Below are 13,877 nucleotides of genomic sequence, written 5' to 3' on the forward strand. Positions count from 1 at the left end.
AATAAATAAATACAATCTTCTAAAAAAAATTTTAAAAAATAAAATAATCAAATCATAAAATCAGAAAGTAGAATGATGGTTTCCATGGACTGGGGGGAGAGGGAAATTAAGAGTTATATAGATACAAAGTTTCAGTTATATAAGATGAATGAGTTCTAGAGAACCGAACAACACTCAACCTGTAGTTAACAACACTGTACTGGACACTTAAAACTCTGTTAGGAAAGTAGATAAAGAATCCTTAGATCGAGTATCAAATATTCTTTTTTTTTTTTAAGATTTTATTTTTAAATAATCTCTACACCCAATGGGGGCTTGAACTTAACAACTGTGAAATCAAGAATCATACACTCTATCAACTGAGTCAGCCAGGTGCCCCAAGTATCAAGTATTCTTACAACAATTAAAAAAAAATCCCGCAAAAAACAAACCTCTACATTTTTAAAAAGACATATTTATTTGGGAGATAGACAGAACGGGGTGGAGGGGCAGAGGGAGAGAGAATCTTAAGTAGACTCTACACTGAGCTTGGAGTCTGACCATCTCATGATCCTGAAATCACGACCTGAGCTGAAACCAAGAGTTGGGCACTTAACCGACTGAGCCACCAAGGTGCCCCAAGCCTTCAAATTATTGATGGTAGTACTAACCTCTCCAGTTCTTCTTAAAATGAAATATTGTTTTAGTTTATTGTTTTAGTAGGCTAATTAGGTCTAATTTGCTTCACTTGGCTTTTCCTATAACAGCTTTCATTTCATGGCCTGGGTAATCAATATGGAAATCTTCCATTTGTTAGTATATCTACACCAATTTTTATCTCAAAATATGGACATAACTAAAGAATGGATTTAGGAAACCAAAGAGCACACTGTGAGATGGGCACAGAGAAAATTTCATTGGCCACCTGACTGCCACAAACCCCTATTTCTGACTGGTTGTCCACAGCAGCATTCTCTTTCTTCAGAAATTAGTGACATTTCAAAATAAAAATCAGTGTCTAATAACCCCCAAAATTCTGAATATTATTCTGATTATCCTTTGAAGGATAGCAAAAATATAGTATAAAAATGTGGCTTTGTAGAAGGGTCCTTCCTCAAGAGGACACAGCCCTTCCATCACTCAAGGAGCTTTAGTTTGGTAAATTGGATTGATTCTAAAGTAAATCTCTAGATGCATTAAACAAATTACTTGTTGCCTGGATCTGGGAATGGAAGTGGGGATTAACACAAATAGGCACAAGGAATATTCTGGGGTGACTAAATTATTCTAAAACTGAATTATCATGATGATGATACAACTCTATAAATTTATTTAAAATTATTGAGTAGTACACTTAACTGGATAAATTTTACAGTATACATATTAAACCTCCATAAAGCTGTTAAAATACCAAGTGAGATTTTGCCAATCTAATATCTCACTACTTTTGGAACTCCCATGATTTGTTTTTCAAATATCAATTCATTATTTCTCAAAATTTCAAAGTTAGACAAACCATTATGGGTATAATGTGATAGTTTTCTTAAACTTGATAGAGGTGCCAAACTAATACTATCGGTGGTTTATGTAACTTGCAATAACACAATGGACATCTAAAGTTAACCTAAAGTTCTCTAATTTGACAAAAAAATCAGGGCACAAAATCACAGATCATCACATTGAACTGCCCAATTTCCCTGGATCTCTTCTGCAAGTTGTGATAATTTACCCTTGGGAAACCAGTGTGCACAAAAGACCTGGTTTCCATTAGAAGCACTTATGGACTCTATCCAGTCTTACCATCCAGTCCAGCTAATTGACTCCCTTCCAAATGGCAGGAACTATTTAAAACTTTCTGTCTTAAGAAATGGTGGTGACTCAAAGGAGTGTGAACTGTCTGTGTGTCTCAATCTCTCGAAGCTCCTGCTGAGTGAGACCTGCACCTGAGCAGGTAGAAATGAAACCTGCTCTCTTAACTCCCCAGCAACTGGTTACATTTTGTTCCCAAACCTTCTTTCCTCTTTACTTCAAGGTTCCTTTTGCTCATGGTCTTTCAGTCATGTAGTTTCATATATGTTCTGGTCTCTTTTTCATAATTTCAATTGTATTGTGAAGTGAATTTCTCTTCAAAGAGCTCATATCTTTTTAAATTGATATGTGAAGGGCCTTCAATTTTCCTTCCCTTTTTTTCCCCTCTGATATGGGATTAATGGTAATTCATGGAACATGACATCTTGGTTATTTCATTCCAAATGAGTAAAATCGGCCAGAGCAAGCTATCTTATGTTCAGAAAGAACTGAATGATCAAGTCTTAAAAATCATTATAATTATTTTTAAAAATGTATTAAGTACTTATTATGTGCCAAGGCATTCTCTGCTGTTCTCCATGTATTAACTCATCTAATCCTCACAATGACACTATAAGGTAAGTGCTGATATCATCCCTATTTTACAGATGAGGAAATTCAGGGACAGAGAAGTGAAGCAACTCACCCAAGGACACATAGCTCATAAATCAAGGAGATGGAGATTCGAATCCAGGTAGTCTGTCCCCAGAATATTTACTATTAGTTACTACATAATAATGCTATTTATAAAATTACCCCATATCATTTTTCCTGTTTCCTCCACTAATTTCAAATTTTCTTCAAAAATTAGAAGATCTGTAAATATTACTTATAAAATATAGAAAACAAGAGTTCATATTTAGGAAAAAATAAATATCACTTAAAATCCCACAAACTAAAGATACTATAAAGTCTAAATACTTCTATACACACATTTACATTATATTTGGTGTTTTAAAATCTCTTTTTAACTTAACAAATTAATATTTTTTCAGTTTAGTTTATTCAAAGTTCTAATTTATCTCATGTGCGTCAAAAACTCTTCTGAACATCGATTCAAGGTGTATTTAAAAGTTCTCTTCCTTCTTCATGTACCAAACAGCTTTTCATTGGAGCTTAAGCATGAGAAGTGTACTGCTCTTTTGAATTATGGAATTTTTCCAAATATTCAGTGATGTTTTCAGTTTAGGAATATGTCTATAGCTTTAATACTTCACTGTAATTTGAGGACAGTTCCAGATACTCCCTAATGACTATACACATTTTGTTTGAGGCAAAAAATAAAGAGGAAAGTTTGTACTTTTCCAGGTTTGCCGTATTGGACTTAGGATCTACTTGGGAATCTGGGGTGTTGAGGTCACTCTGTGAGAACAGTGTCATGAGAAGGAGGTTGCTGATCCAGACTGGTTTCCACTCTCCCATCAATCAGTAAGCAGGTGTCGATGAGTTCAAACCCCAAAATCATTTGGTGAAGATTTATTCTCCACCAAATCTCCTACGGTGGCTTCTATGCCCCTGATTTTGCTCCATGTCTTCTTGAATGTTAGTGAAGACTATCATTTGATAGTGCCTACCTTGTGCCAGAAATTGTGCTAACTACTGGGGTATACAAAAGTGGCTAAAAGCCCTTTTTCTCAAAGAAATTATAATATGTTGTAAATTATAAATATATTAGAAATTATAAATATAATATATTATAAAGAAATTATAATATACTTTATTATAAAGAAGGTACAAGATTTAACAGTAGTTCATAGACACTACTCTGCTTGCGGTTGCGGAGGAACACTTCAGAGTAGTTTGCATTTCATCTAAGTTTTGAAAGATAAAGGAAAAGGGGAACTAACATTTCTGCCAGATAGTTTAGCCATATACTCTCAAATCTTCATAACATCTGGAGCTGTAAGTTATACAGTTGCTACACCTCTCAATTTATAGACAAATAAATGTCATCAGCACAACTGGCTAGTCTACCCTAGTTTATATAGATCATAAGTGGCAGAACTAGAATGGCAACTGAGTCCATCAGGCCTTTTAGGCAAACATGTTTCCACTTAGTAATGACCAGGAACAACACAGATGACAGAATATGCAAGAGCAGAGAAATGCAAAAAAATAGAGTAACACATTCAGTTTATAAAGAGCCTGATGTGATATGCTACTGAATTTTAACATATCCATAATGATAGAACCAGAAAATGGAATAGGAGAGCTACATGACCATATCTGATCTTTTTTATTATGCTCAATTAGCCAACATATAGTACGTCATTAGTTTTTGATGTAGTGTTCAACGATTCATTAGGTGCGTATAACGCCACATTTGATCTTTAGATAGACAAATATGAAAGCAAAGTGTAGAATGAATGAAATGTAGGTAAGATTGGAGGCAGATAGATCATTCACAAGGCTTTATGGTCATTAATTAGAAAAAAGTACAGAGACCGGAAATAAAACTGACAGTGGAAATGAAGAGGAAGAAACAAAACAGAAATATTCAGGAAGTGTAATTTTCCATCTGGTATATAAGAGGAGTGAGGATAAAAGGTGCCTCAAAGACTCCTGGATTAAGCATCTGAGTGAACACTCATGATATTTCCTAAGGCATTAAAAAGAGGATAAAATCATGAGTTCACCCTTACACACTTTAACTTGGAAGTGTTTGTGGGATGTCCATTTATGTAGTACAGTACAGACTTGGATATATTATGCTAGAGTCCAGGAATAGAGCTATAGATAAAGAAATCTTTTATAAGTGGGGAGTACTTAAAACTACATGTTTAAAATGAAAAATGTATTTTAAGGCTTCTGAGTCACATCAATAGTCAAAGATAAGTGGGCTCAGGGGTGGGGGGGGAATCCATGCATCAGTGAAAGACACAAAAGAGAAATTAAAAATATAGGAGAAAAATCAAAAGAGCATCTAGCTTCAAGTAATATTGCCTTATTTACAGGCTCTTAAACAAAGTAAGTTTTTGTTTTTCTCAACAAGATATCAGAAGGTAGACCTTTGTTGACATCAGGCAAAGACCTTTTAGGCTGGATTATTTTTCTATCTGTTCATAATATCATCTTTAACATGTAGATACCCAAAACTCATGGTTGCTACATCTTTAGGCATCACATTAATATTGAATGCAGGAATAAAAGAGCCAGAAAAAGAGACTTCTCCATATTAATCTTTGTATTTTAATCTGGGGAAAAAAAAACCTTCCACAGAAAGCATTGTTCTGTATCTCATCAAAACTCGGCTACATGCCCCACTTACACCAATCCATGGCCAAGGCACATAGATGATCATATTTCATCCCAGGTCTAAGATAAGAACCTACCCTCTCCAAAAATTGGAAAATCTCCACCAAATACCTTAAATGGATAGGTGTTCTCCTGGCACAAACTGGTATGGAAAAGGCTTTGGGATAGGCAACCAATACATATACAGCAACCAATGACAGAAGAAATTTGAAAAACAATGATCAATAGTACCAAATTTGGAGAACAAGTATGTAAGATAAAGACTGAAAACTCTTTATTATATGTGACATTTTTGTATGTAGACCATTGTGTGCTAAATCCCTGGTGACTTCTCTAAAAAGATTTTCTGGAGCAAGCTAGCTTGTTTTGGCTTGTTCAATGAATACGATGTATAAGGTAAAATAAACTTACCTATAAAGGGTTTTTAGAGAGTAAAGGGAAAATAAGAAGGATACCCCCCTCCCACCCTTGACAGATTTGATTTTTGAAGGAGAGATACTATGTGCAACACATCAAGGGAAGTAAAAAGTTCAGATGAAGGAAAAAGGTTAATGCATCTGGATCCTTGGAGAGGGCTAGAATGTATTTGGAAGTGCTGGCCTTGAAGAGCACAGAGCATTAGCTAGAAGAATGCACTCTCCAGTCCTAAAACTCTTGATACACTCCTAGCCTTGCCACCTCCTCTTTCTTAGGCACTGTTTCATTTGTGAAGTGGGGATAATAAAACTGAACCCATCTTATAGAGTCATCAGGAGGTTTGAAAGAAATGATATACTTAACACAACTCCCTAAATATAGGAGACACTCAAATCTGTTATCTGTGATCATTAGAATTAATTATTATTTATAATTATATTTACTCCTCTTTACTCTCAGATATGCAATATTTTATTTTATTTTTAGCTTGTCATTAAGTAATCTGCTTACTAAAAGTGATCTTGGACCAATGGTGATAATCACGTCATAAACTAAGTATTAAAATTATTAAGGGGCGCCTGGGTGGCTCAGCGGTTAAGCATCTGCCTTCGGCTCAGGGCGTGATCCCGGCGTTATGGGATCGAGCCCCACATCAGGCTCCTCTGCTATGAGCCTGCTTCTTCCTCTCCCACTCCCCCTGCTTGTGTTCCCTCTCTCGCTGGCTCTATCTCTGTCAAATAAATAAATAAATAAATCTTAAAAAAAAATAAATAAATAAAATAAAATTATTAAGCCTGTGCACCTGAGTTCCATTTAAACTAAAAAGTCCAATGTAGTGAGTGATGGGATATATTCAAGTAATTTTGTCATGGTGATCTCTATAAGCCCAGTGAAGAAGGAAAACAAAAATTTAAAATTTTTTAATTTAAATTTAATTAACATACTATAATATTCATTTCAGAGGCAGAATTTAGTGATTCATCAGTTGCATACATCACCCACTGCTCACTACTTCAAGTGCCCTCCTTAATGCCCATCACCCAATTACCCCACCCCCACCTTCCTCCCCCTCCAGCAAACCTCAGTTTGTTTCCTATAGTTGAGTCTCTTATGATTTGCCTCCCTCTGTTTTCATCTTATTTTATTTCTCCTTCCCTTCCCTTATGTTCATCTGTTTTGTAAGAACGGAAAATTTAAGGGACTAAGAAAGGTTCAGGTAAGAGAAGAGAGAATTACATATATATGTGGTTTAAAAAAAAAACATTTAGGGCAATGGTCAGAATAATGATCTAGAAATCTTTGAGAAAATTTTTTTTTAAAAGACTTAAGTATGGGGTGAAAATTAAAGTACCCCTTTTGGCTCTATCTGCAAAATTTATAGTCACATATTTTTCCCTCATATATCTCCCTTTATATAGTAAATTTGCTGCTAAACTTATTTCCTCCAAATTCTTCATTTTTTTCCTCTCAGTCAATTATATCTAACTTAATTAGCAAGGCAACTAGGAGATCTATGTTTCTGCCAGTGATACTTACTCTTTTTAATTTTTATCCTCAGGTCACTTGAAAATCAGCTCTCCTCTCCCAGTCAATGGGTGGATTAAATGACTCTGTGATCACAGAGATTGTGTTACTGGCCCTTTCTTGCTCTTGGGAGAAAAAACTTTTTCTCATCTTGATATGTTCTTTGCTCTATTTAGGGGTCATCTTGGGAAACCTTTTTATTTTGTTTTTGGTAATTTTTGATTCTCACCTACATTCTCCCATGTATTTCCTGCTGGCCAACCTGTCCCTCATTGATGTGGGTCTTTCCTCTACCACAGTTCCCAAGATAATCAAAGACCTCTTACATGAATACAAAGTAATTTCTTTCCAAGGTTGTATGACACAGATATGCTTCATCCACATCATGGGAGGAGTGGAGATGGTGTTACTCATAGCCATGGCATTTGACAGGTGTACAGCCATCTGTAAGCCCCTTCACTACTTGAAAATCATGAATCCTAAAATATGCATTTCATTTGTAATCACTGGATGGGTAACTGGGGTGATCCATGCTATGTCTCAGTTTTTATTTGTTATAAAGTTGCCTTTTTGTGGGCCAAATAAAGTGGACAGCTTTTACTGTGACTTTCCTAAGATCATAAAACTTGCGTGCACAGATGCAGCCAAGTTTGAGTTTATTGTTACTGCCAACAGTGGCTTCATGAGCATGGGCACCTTCTTCCTGCTGATCCTTTCCTATTCGTTCATTTTGATCACAGTCCGGAAACGTTCTTCAGGAGAATTGTCCAAGGCATTTGTTACTTTGTCAGCTCACATCACTGTGGTTTTCTTGTTTTTCACTCCATGCATGTTTTTGTATGTCTGGCCTTCTCCCCCACCTTCAATTGATAAAAATCTGTTCATCGTGGACTTTGCTATCACCCCTGTCTTGAATCCTGCCATCTATACATTACGGAACAAAGACATAAAATTGGCTATAAAAAGACTGTGCAAAAAGATATCTTATCCCAGATTGTGTTGACCACTTTTTTGGGTGAGTTTTAAAACTAAACATCCCATTACGCACTGACCCATCCCTACTTAGGTACCTCAAATTTAACATATCCCGAACAAACTCATCATCTGCCATCCTAAGCCTGCTACTACTTCACCTGTGGAGTGTACAACCATTACCAATCACGGGAATGTAAATTCATCACACTAAGAACTGGTATTCTAACAGAGAACAGCATAATCTAACAAAGAACATTTTAATTTTGAATTTTTGTTTATTTCTCAAATAAAAATGTAATAACACTGTTTCTGCTATTCATAACGTCTAAAAATAACCTGTAAATTAGTTCTGGTGAATGAACATCAAGAATCTTCACATTAAATTGCTGTGTGTGTGTGTGTGTGTGTGTGTGTGTGTATGGCTCCAACAGCTTTACTTATTATTTAAAAGAAGACCCAGAGACAAATTCAGTGGGCCAGGAGTTTATTTGGATGGGGCACCAGGAACACATTTGTTCACAAGTGGAGACGGGGCAGAAAAAGAATGGATGCCAACAGAGGGTATACTAACTGGCATTCTACCATATGGACATTGGGGGCAATTCTGCTATGGCCCTCTAGGAGAATGCACCTTTTCTATAACATCTTTATTTCACTTGAGGCAAGGAAGCTGTGTATTTCTGTGTTGGGGTAGCTCTGAGGCATTAACTCCATGGAAGTTCCAAGCTTCCCCTACATAGCAGGTTGAACAGTTTTGATATCCAAAGAAAAGTCCTCAGGCAGAAAATCTTTGCAGTGTATGGTACAAAACAATATACATTCTTGGAAATATTAAGCACAGAGGGATATGAATGCAACACTGAAATTATCAGATACACTCCACATTTTCCCATGCTTAGAGGCATTCATGTTCCATGTAAGTTCACTCCATCACTGATTCTTCAAATACAGGAGTGTTAATGAAACAAGTATTAATGGCGTCTATCATTGCATATGTACCCAAGAATACTTTCACTATCTTCTTCCTCCATAATCCATTCTAGATTTTCCTCACATTTGTCCAGCACTTCTGCTGATCTAGATCACTTGCTCAGATCCATATCTTCCTACCTAGTAACACTAAATCCATGATTACCCTTCTCTTGTCATGCTTCAATTGCTGCAACTGCCCATTTAGAGTTATCACAATAATGGCTGATGCAAGTGTAGTAGCAATTCTATTTCTTTGTGATAATAAAGGTTAATTATACCTGGCATGATAGTAACTGTTTTTTGTCTGCTGATCTACAAACACAAGGAAACGAAAATGACTAGTGAGCTACTAAAACTTTAGGTTTACTGAAATGCTTACTCTGTCCCCAGAAGAAGCATTCATCCTACCCCAGCAGAGGTCAAAGCTGTAGGTTCAGAAAGCTCAAATTCTCCAAAGAAGTGATGGTGAGTGGAGCCACTCTCACTGACTACCTTTGGTTTCCAGACCTATGCATTTTGGAATACAATACCTTATGATGTCCAGTGGTTCAAAGTATATATCACATGTTAAAGCACAAAGTGTCATCACCAACATACTTACTTGCACCTCTATTTTCATCTTTAAAAGGCTATTCCCATGATCTTCTAGTCTCACACTTTTGCATACCATATATTGCTGCACCAGTGGATCACTTGGTTATGTGCCCACTGTTGTACTTTCTTGGCTGTAAAGATATTTCTTTGTCCTAAGCGATGAAGGACATTAGACTTTCTATGTGTCTTTGGATCACTTTGGATCACTTAACCTACTGCCGTAAGGATGGTCAAAACCAAAACCATACTTGGGAAACACCTTTACCCCAGTAAGAACTACTCGCTAGTCCTCCACCATGAAAGGGATCTAATGTAAACAACCACTAAGTTGCTACCAAGTTGCTGATTAAATGCATCAACAAATGAAACCATATCAAGTGTTCAGATTCCATCTGTATTTCTGAAAGGACAAACTCAGATTCCATCTGTATTTCTGAAAGGACAAACACACTTTAACTGCCTTACTGAGAAGAGACCATACTGAAAGAACCCATGGAAAGACTTCGTCCTTGCCATTCATAAGTACTTCACTCACGGGTTCACAGTGTAAGCACTATAGGGGCTGAGCTAGGTTACCAACCCTGCTACTTAACACTCTTCTTGGAACACAGTAAGAACAGAAACATAAGTAAGAAGTATAAGTGTTTTTCTTCCTGGTGTCTTCTGGCTAAAGAAGCAATTATATCACATATAATCATGGCCTATATGTAAGTAACCACTCTCCACTTTAAGTGACAAACCCAGTTAGGCAGAAATTATAAAATTCACCCATACTTGTGAGGACAAATATACACTAAAGCCATTTGATAATTCCCAGCGAAGTGCTAGGTTAATTGCTTTTTGGTTTTTGTGAGCTTTTTTTTCTTTCCTTAATCACATAGAAAAGACAGATTAATACATATGGTATGAAATGGAAATCAGCTCCAGAAACAAGTAAACTAGCAATTAGGAAGGAGTTGAGGTAGGAAATCCATGCTGTTCAATGTACACTTATAAGAATGAAAGTAAAATAATTAGTAAGGAAAGCGCAGATAAGATTTAATTTCTACCCTATAATAAAGGTAGAGTCTCAAAACAGAGGTGAATAAATCCATATAATCAGAAATAATTAAGAATAATAATAATTAAGAATTTGAACAAACAAAAAGTTCAGTTCTTCATACAAACACAAAAAATTAGATAGCCTTCAAAATAAATTAATTGGATAAAATTATTTTAAAATTATATCATAAAGTAATTTTCAATAATGTGAGAGTTATATAATTGTGGCATTAAAATATTCAATTTTAAGCAAGGCAAAACAAGTAGAAAACATGAAAAAAAGAAAAGATTATGTTTTACTACATTAACTTTAAATTTGTCAAAAATAAATATAAAGGCTTCTGGTTTCTAGTTCTGCATGTAAGGAGCTTGGAAGTCACTATTCCATCCTAACAACAAATACAAAGTAGAAAAGACTGAAAAACCCACAACTCTCCTTGGATCCATTAGACAGGGGAAGACACAGGGCAAACTGCTGTCTCCTAGATTAGAGACACAAACAAATACAGGTCATCATGGCTTATTAGAGCAGACACAAACAGCAGAAACTGCTATAGGAGTGACAGCTGGTGTAGGAAACCTAAACCATAATTGATGAATTGCTGGAGTCTCAGTACAGGCAAATTTTGAAAGTTAAAAACTGTCTAGGGTAAACCAGCCATGGTGGGAAGGAGGTCCCAAAAATATTGTGAGGTTTACTTCCAGCAGATTCCCTAGTAAATAATAGAAAAATCCCCTCAGGTTTCTGGCAGAGAAAGGGGAAAAGGAAATATTTTGAAATATATCACAACACTGTTTTTCTTAAGAAGCCTTGCCCTCAGTGGAAAGTAGGAAACCAGAATCTAAACTACTGAGGTATTATAAGAGCCTAAATAACCTGGGGAAGGCAAATACCCAACTCCAACCCATGCTTGCCATTCTGTCACATCTAAGGTGGATTAAAAAACAAAAACAAAAACACAAAAACAGAGACACCTGTAAAGTTCACAGTCCAGAGGCATAGGCTCACTAAAAGATTAAGACCTAATTGTGAGGTTATATAATGCTTTCCCTCTACCCACACTTCCCCACCACATTAACTAAGGCCTATTTATAACAGTTCCTTTTACCCAGTATATCATGTTTACTTATCGAGAAAAAAATTACAAGGCATACTAAAAGGCAAAAAACACAATTTGAAGAGACAGAACAAACTTCAGAGCTAGACATAGCAGGGATGTTGGAATTATCAGACCAGAAATTCAAAATAACTATGAACAATGTGCTAAGGACTGTAATGGATAAAATAGACAGCATGTAAGAACAGATGGCCAATGTACGCAGAGGGATGGAAAACCAAAGAGAACAAAAAAGAAATGCTAGAGATTGAAAACACTGTAAAAGCCATGATAAGTGACTCTGATGGGCTCATTAGTAGATGGGACTTGGATGAGGAAAGAATCTCTGAACTAGATGATATAGCAATAGGATCTTTGACAACTAAAGAACAAGCAGAACAAAAAAATTTTAAATAAGAACAGAATATCTTAGGACTGTGGGATAACTAAAGAAGGTGTGATATGCATAATGGGAATGCCAGAAAGAGAGAAAAGAGAACAGGGGACAGAAAAAAATATATTTCAAATGGTAATGACAGAAATTACACCAAATTGATGTCAGACACCAAACCACAGGTCCAGAAAGCACAGAGTACATCAATAGGATAAATGCCAAACAAACAAACAAACAAACCAAGAACACTACACAAGGAATATCATTTTTAAATCACAGAAAATGAAAGCTACCAAAAAATCCTCATAGAAGTCACAGAAAAAAACAACCTTAATGTATAAAAAATCAAACAGAAGAACCATATCCCACTTCTCCTCAATATACAAGCCAGAAGAGAATAGAGTGAAATATTTAATGTACTGAGAGGAAAAAGAAATTCTATACTCGAATTCTATACTCAAAATTATCCTTTAAAGTAAAGAAGAAATAGAGACTTTCTCAGGCAAATGAAAATTGAGAGAATTTACCAGTAGACCCACCTTGAAAGAAACAGTAAATGAAGTTCCTCAGAGAGAAGGAAAATAATATAGGTCAGAAATTCAGATCTATGCAAAGAAAGAAAGAGCATACAAGAAGGAATAAGTAAAGGTAAAATAAAAACTTATTTTCCTTATACTTAATTATTATAACAGATAACTGTCTAAACAATAATAGCAACTACATAATCAATTATATATGCCTATGTTTATATATTATCCATGTATATGTGTATATACATACAAATAGATGCTAATATATGCTTACGTTAAGTGAACTGAATGATAACAATGACACAAGGAAGACATTAGGATTATTTTGTAATTGCAAGGTACCTACAGTACCCATGAAGTAGTATAGTGTTATTTGAAAGTGGACTTGGAATAGTTGGAAATGGACATTGCACACTCTTAGATAACTTAAAAAAGTAAACAACAACTATAAATTACATGCCAAGAAAATAGAGAAAATAGAATCCTATGACATACTCAACTAAAAGGACAAGGTAGAAAAAGTAGAAAACAAATATAAGAACTAAGAACGAGGACAAAAGTTGTAAAACAGTAATGAACATGGTTGATGTTAATCCACCATTCAAATAATCACTTTAAATGTCAATAGACTAAATGTACCAACTAAAAGAGGTTATCAAAGTGGGTCAGAACACATGATCCAACTATATATTGGGTCTATAAGAACCCACTTTAAATATAAAGACACATATAGATTAAAAGCAAATGGGTCAGGAAAAAAAATTACCACACTGATACATATCAAAAGAAAGAAAGATTAGCTCTATTAATTTCAGACAGAGCAGACAGCACACAAATATTTTTATTTTTATTTTTATTTTTATTTTTCCTGAACTCATGAGTAACAAAAAGTAACTATTCTCACTTTAAAAAAACACAAAATTTCAAGGAGGGGTTACCCTTTCCAAGAGTAAAAGGAGAGATTTTATATGTGATTGAAGTTACACTGTTATCGGCTTAAAACAGATAGTTTTATCTCTAAGATGTTTTAGCAATCTCATAGTAACCACAAGGCAAAAACCTACAGTAGATACACAAAAGATAAAGAGAAGGGAATTAAGGCATACCATTATGGTAAATCACCAGTTCACAAAAGATAGCAAAAGAGGAAGAAAGGTTCAGGAAACTATAAAACATCCAGAAAACAATAAATAAGATGGCATTATCCTTTAGAATCCTTTCTGCCATTAGTAAGTCCTAACCTATCAATAA

The 13,877-nt window shown here is 35.3% G+C and overlaps 1 protein-coding gene across 1 annotated transcript; it reads left to right on the top strand.

The window, feature by feature from the left end:
• The first annotated feature begins 7,090 nt into the window (after positions 1 to 7,090).
• Positions 7,091 to 8,026, top strand: LOC113250023 (olfactory receptor 4F21-like). Its single transcript, XM_026491436.2, has one exon. The coding sequence runs from the start codon at positions 7,091 to 7,093 to the stop codon at positions 8,024 to 8,026; it is 936 nt and encodes a 311-aa protein (XP_026347221.2).
• Positions 8,027 to 13,877: the final 5,851 nt, after the last annotated feature.

This window comes from Ursus arctos, unplaced genomic scaffold (genome assembly GCF_023065955.2).
Source record: "Ursus arctos isolate Adak ecotype North America unplaced genomic scaffold, UrsArc2.0 scaffold_33, whole genome shotgun sequence".
NCBI lineage: Eukaryota > Metazoa > Chordata > Mammalia > Carnivora > Ursidae > Ursus > Ursus arctos.

Bases quoted from the DNA above. Each gene is read 5' to 3' on its own strand.
- LOC113250023 (XM_026491436.2), top strand. From the start codon at position 7,091: ATGGGTGGATTAAATGACTCTGTGATCACAGAGATTGTGTTACTGGCC.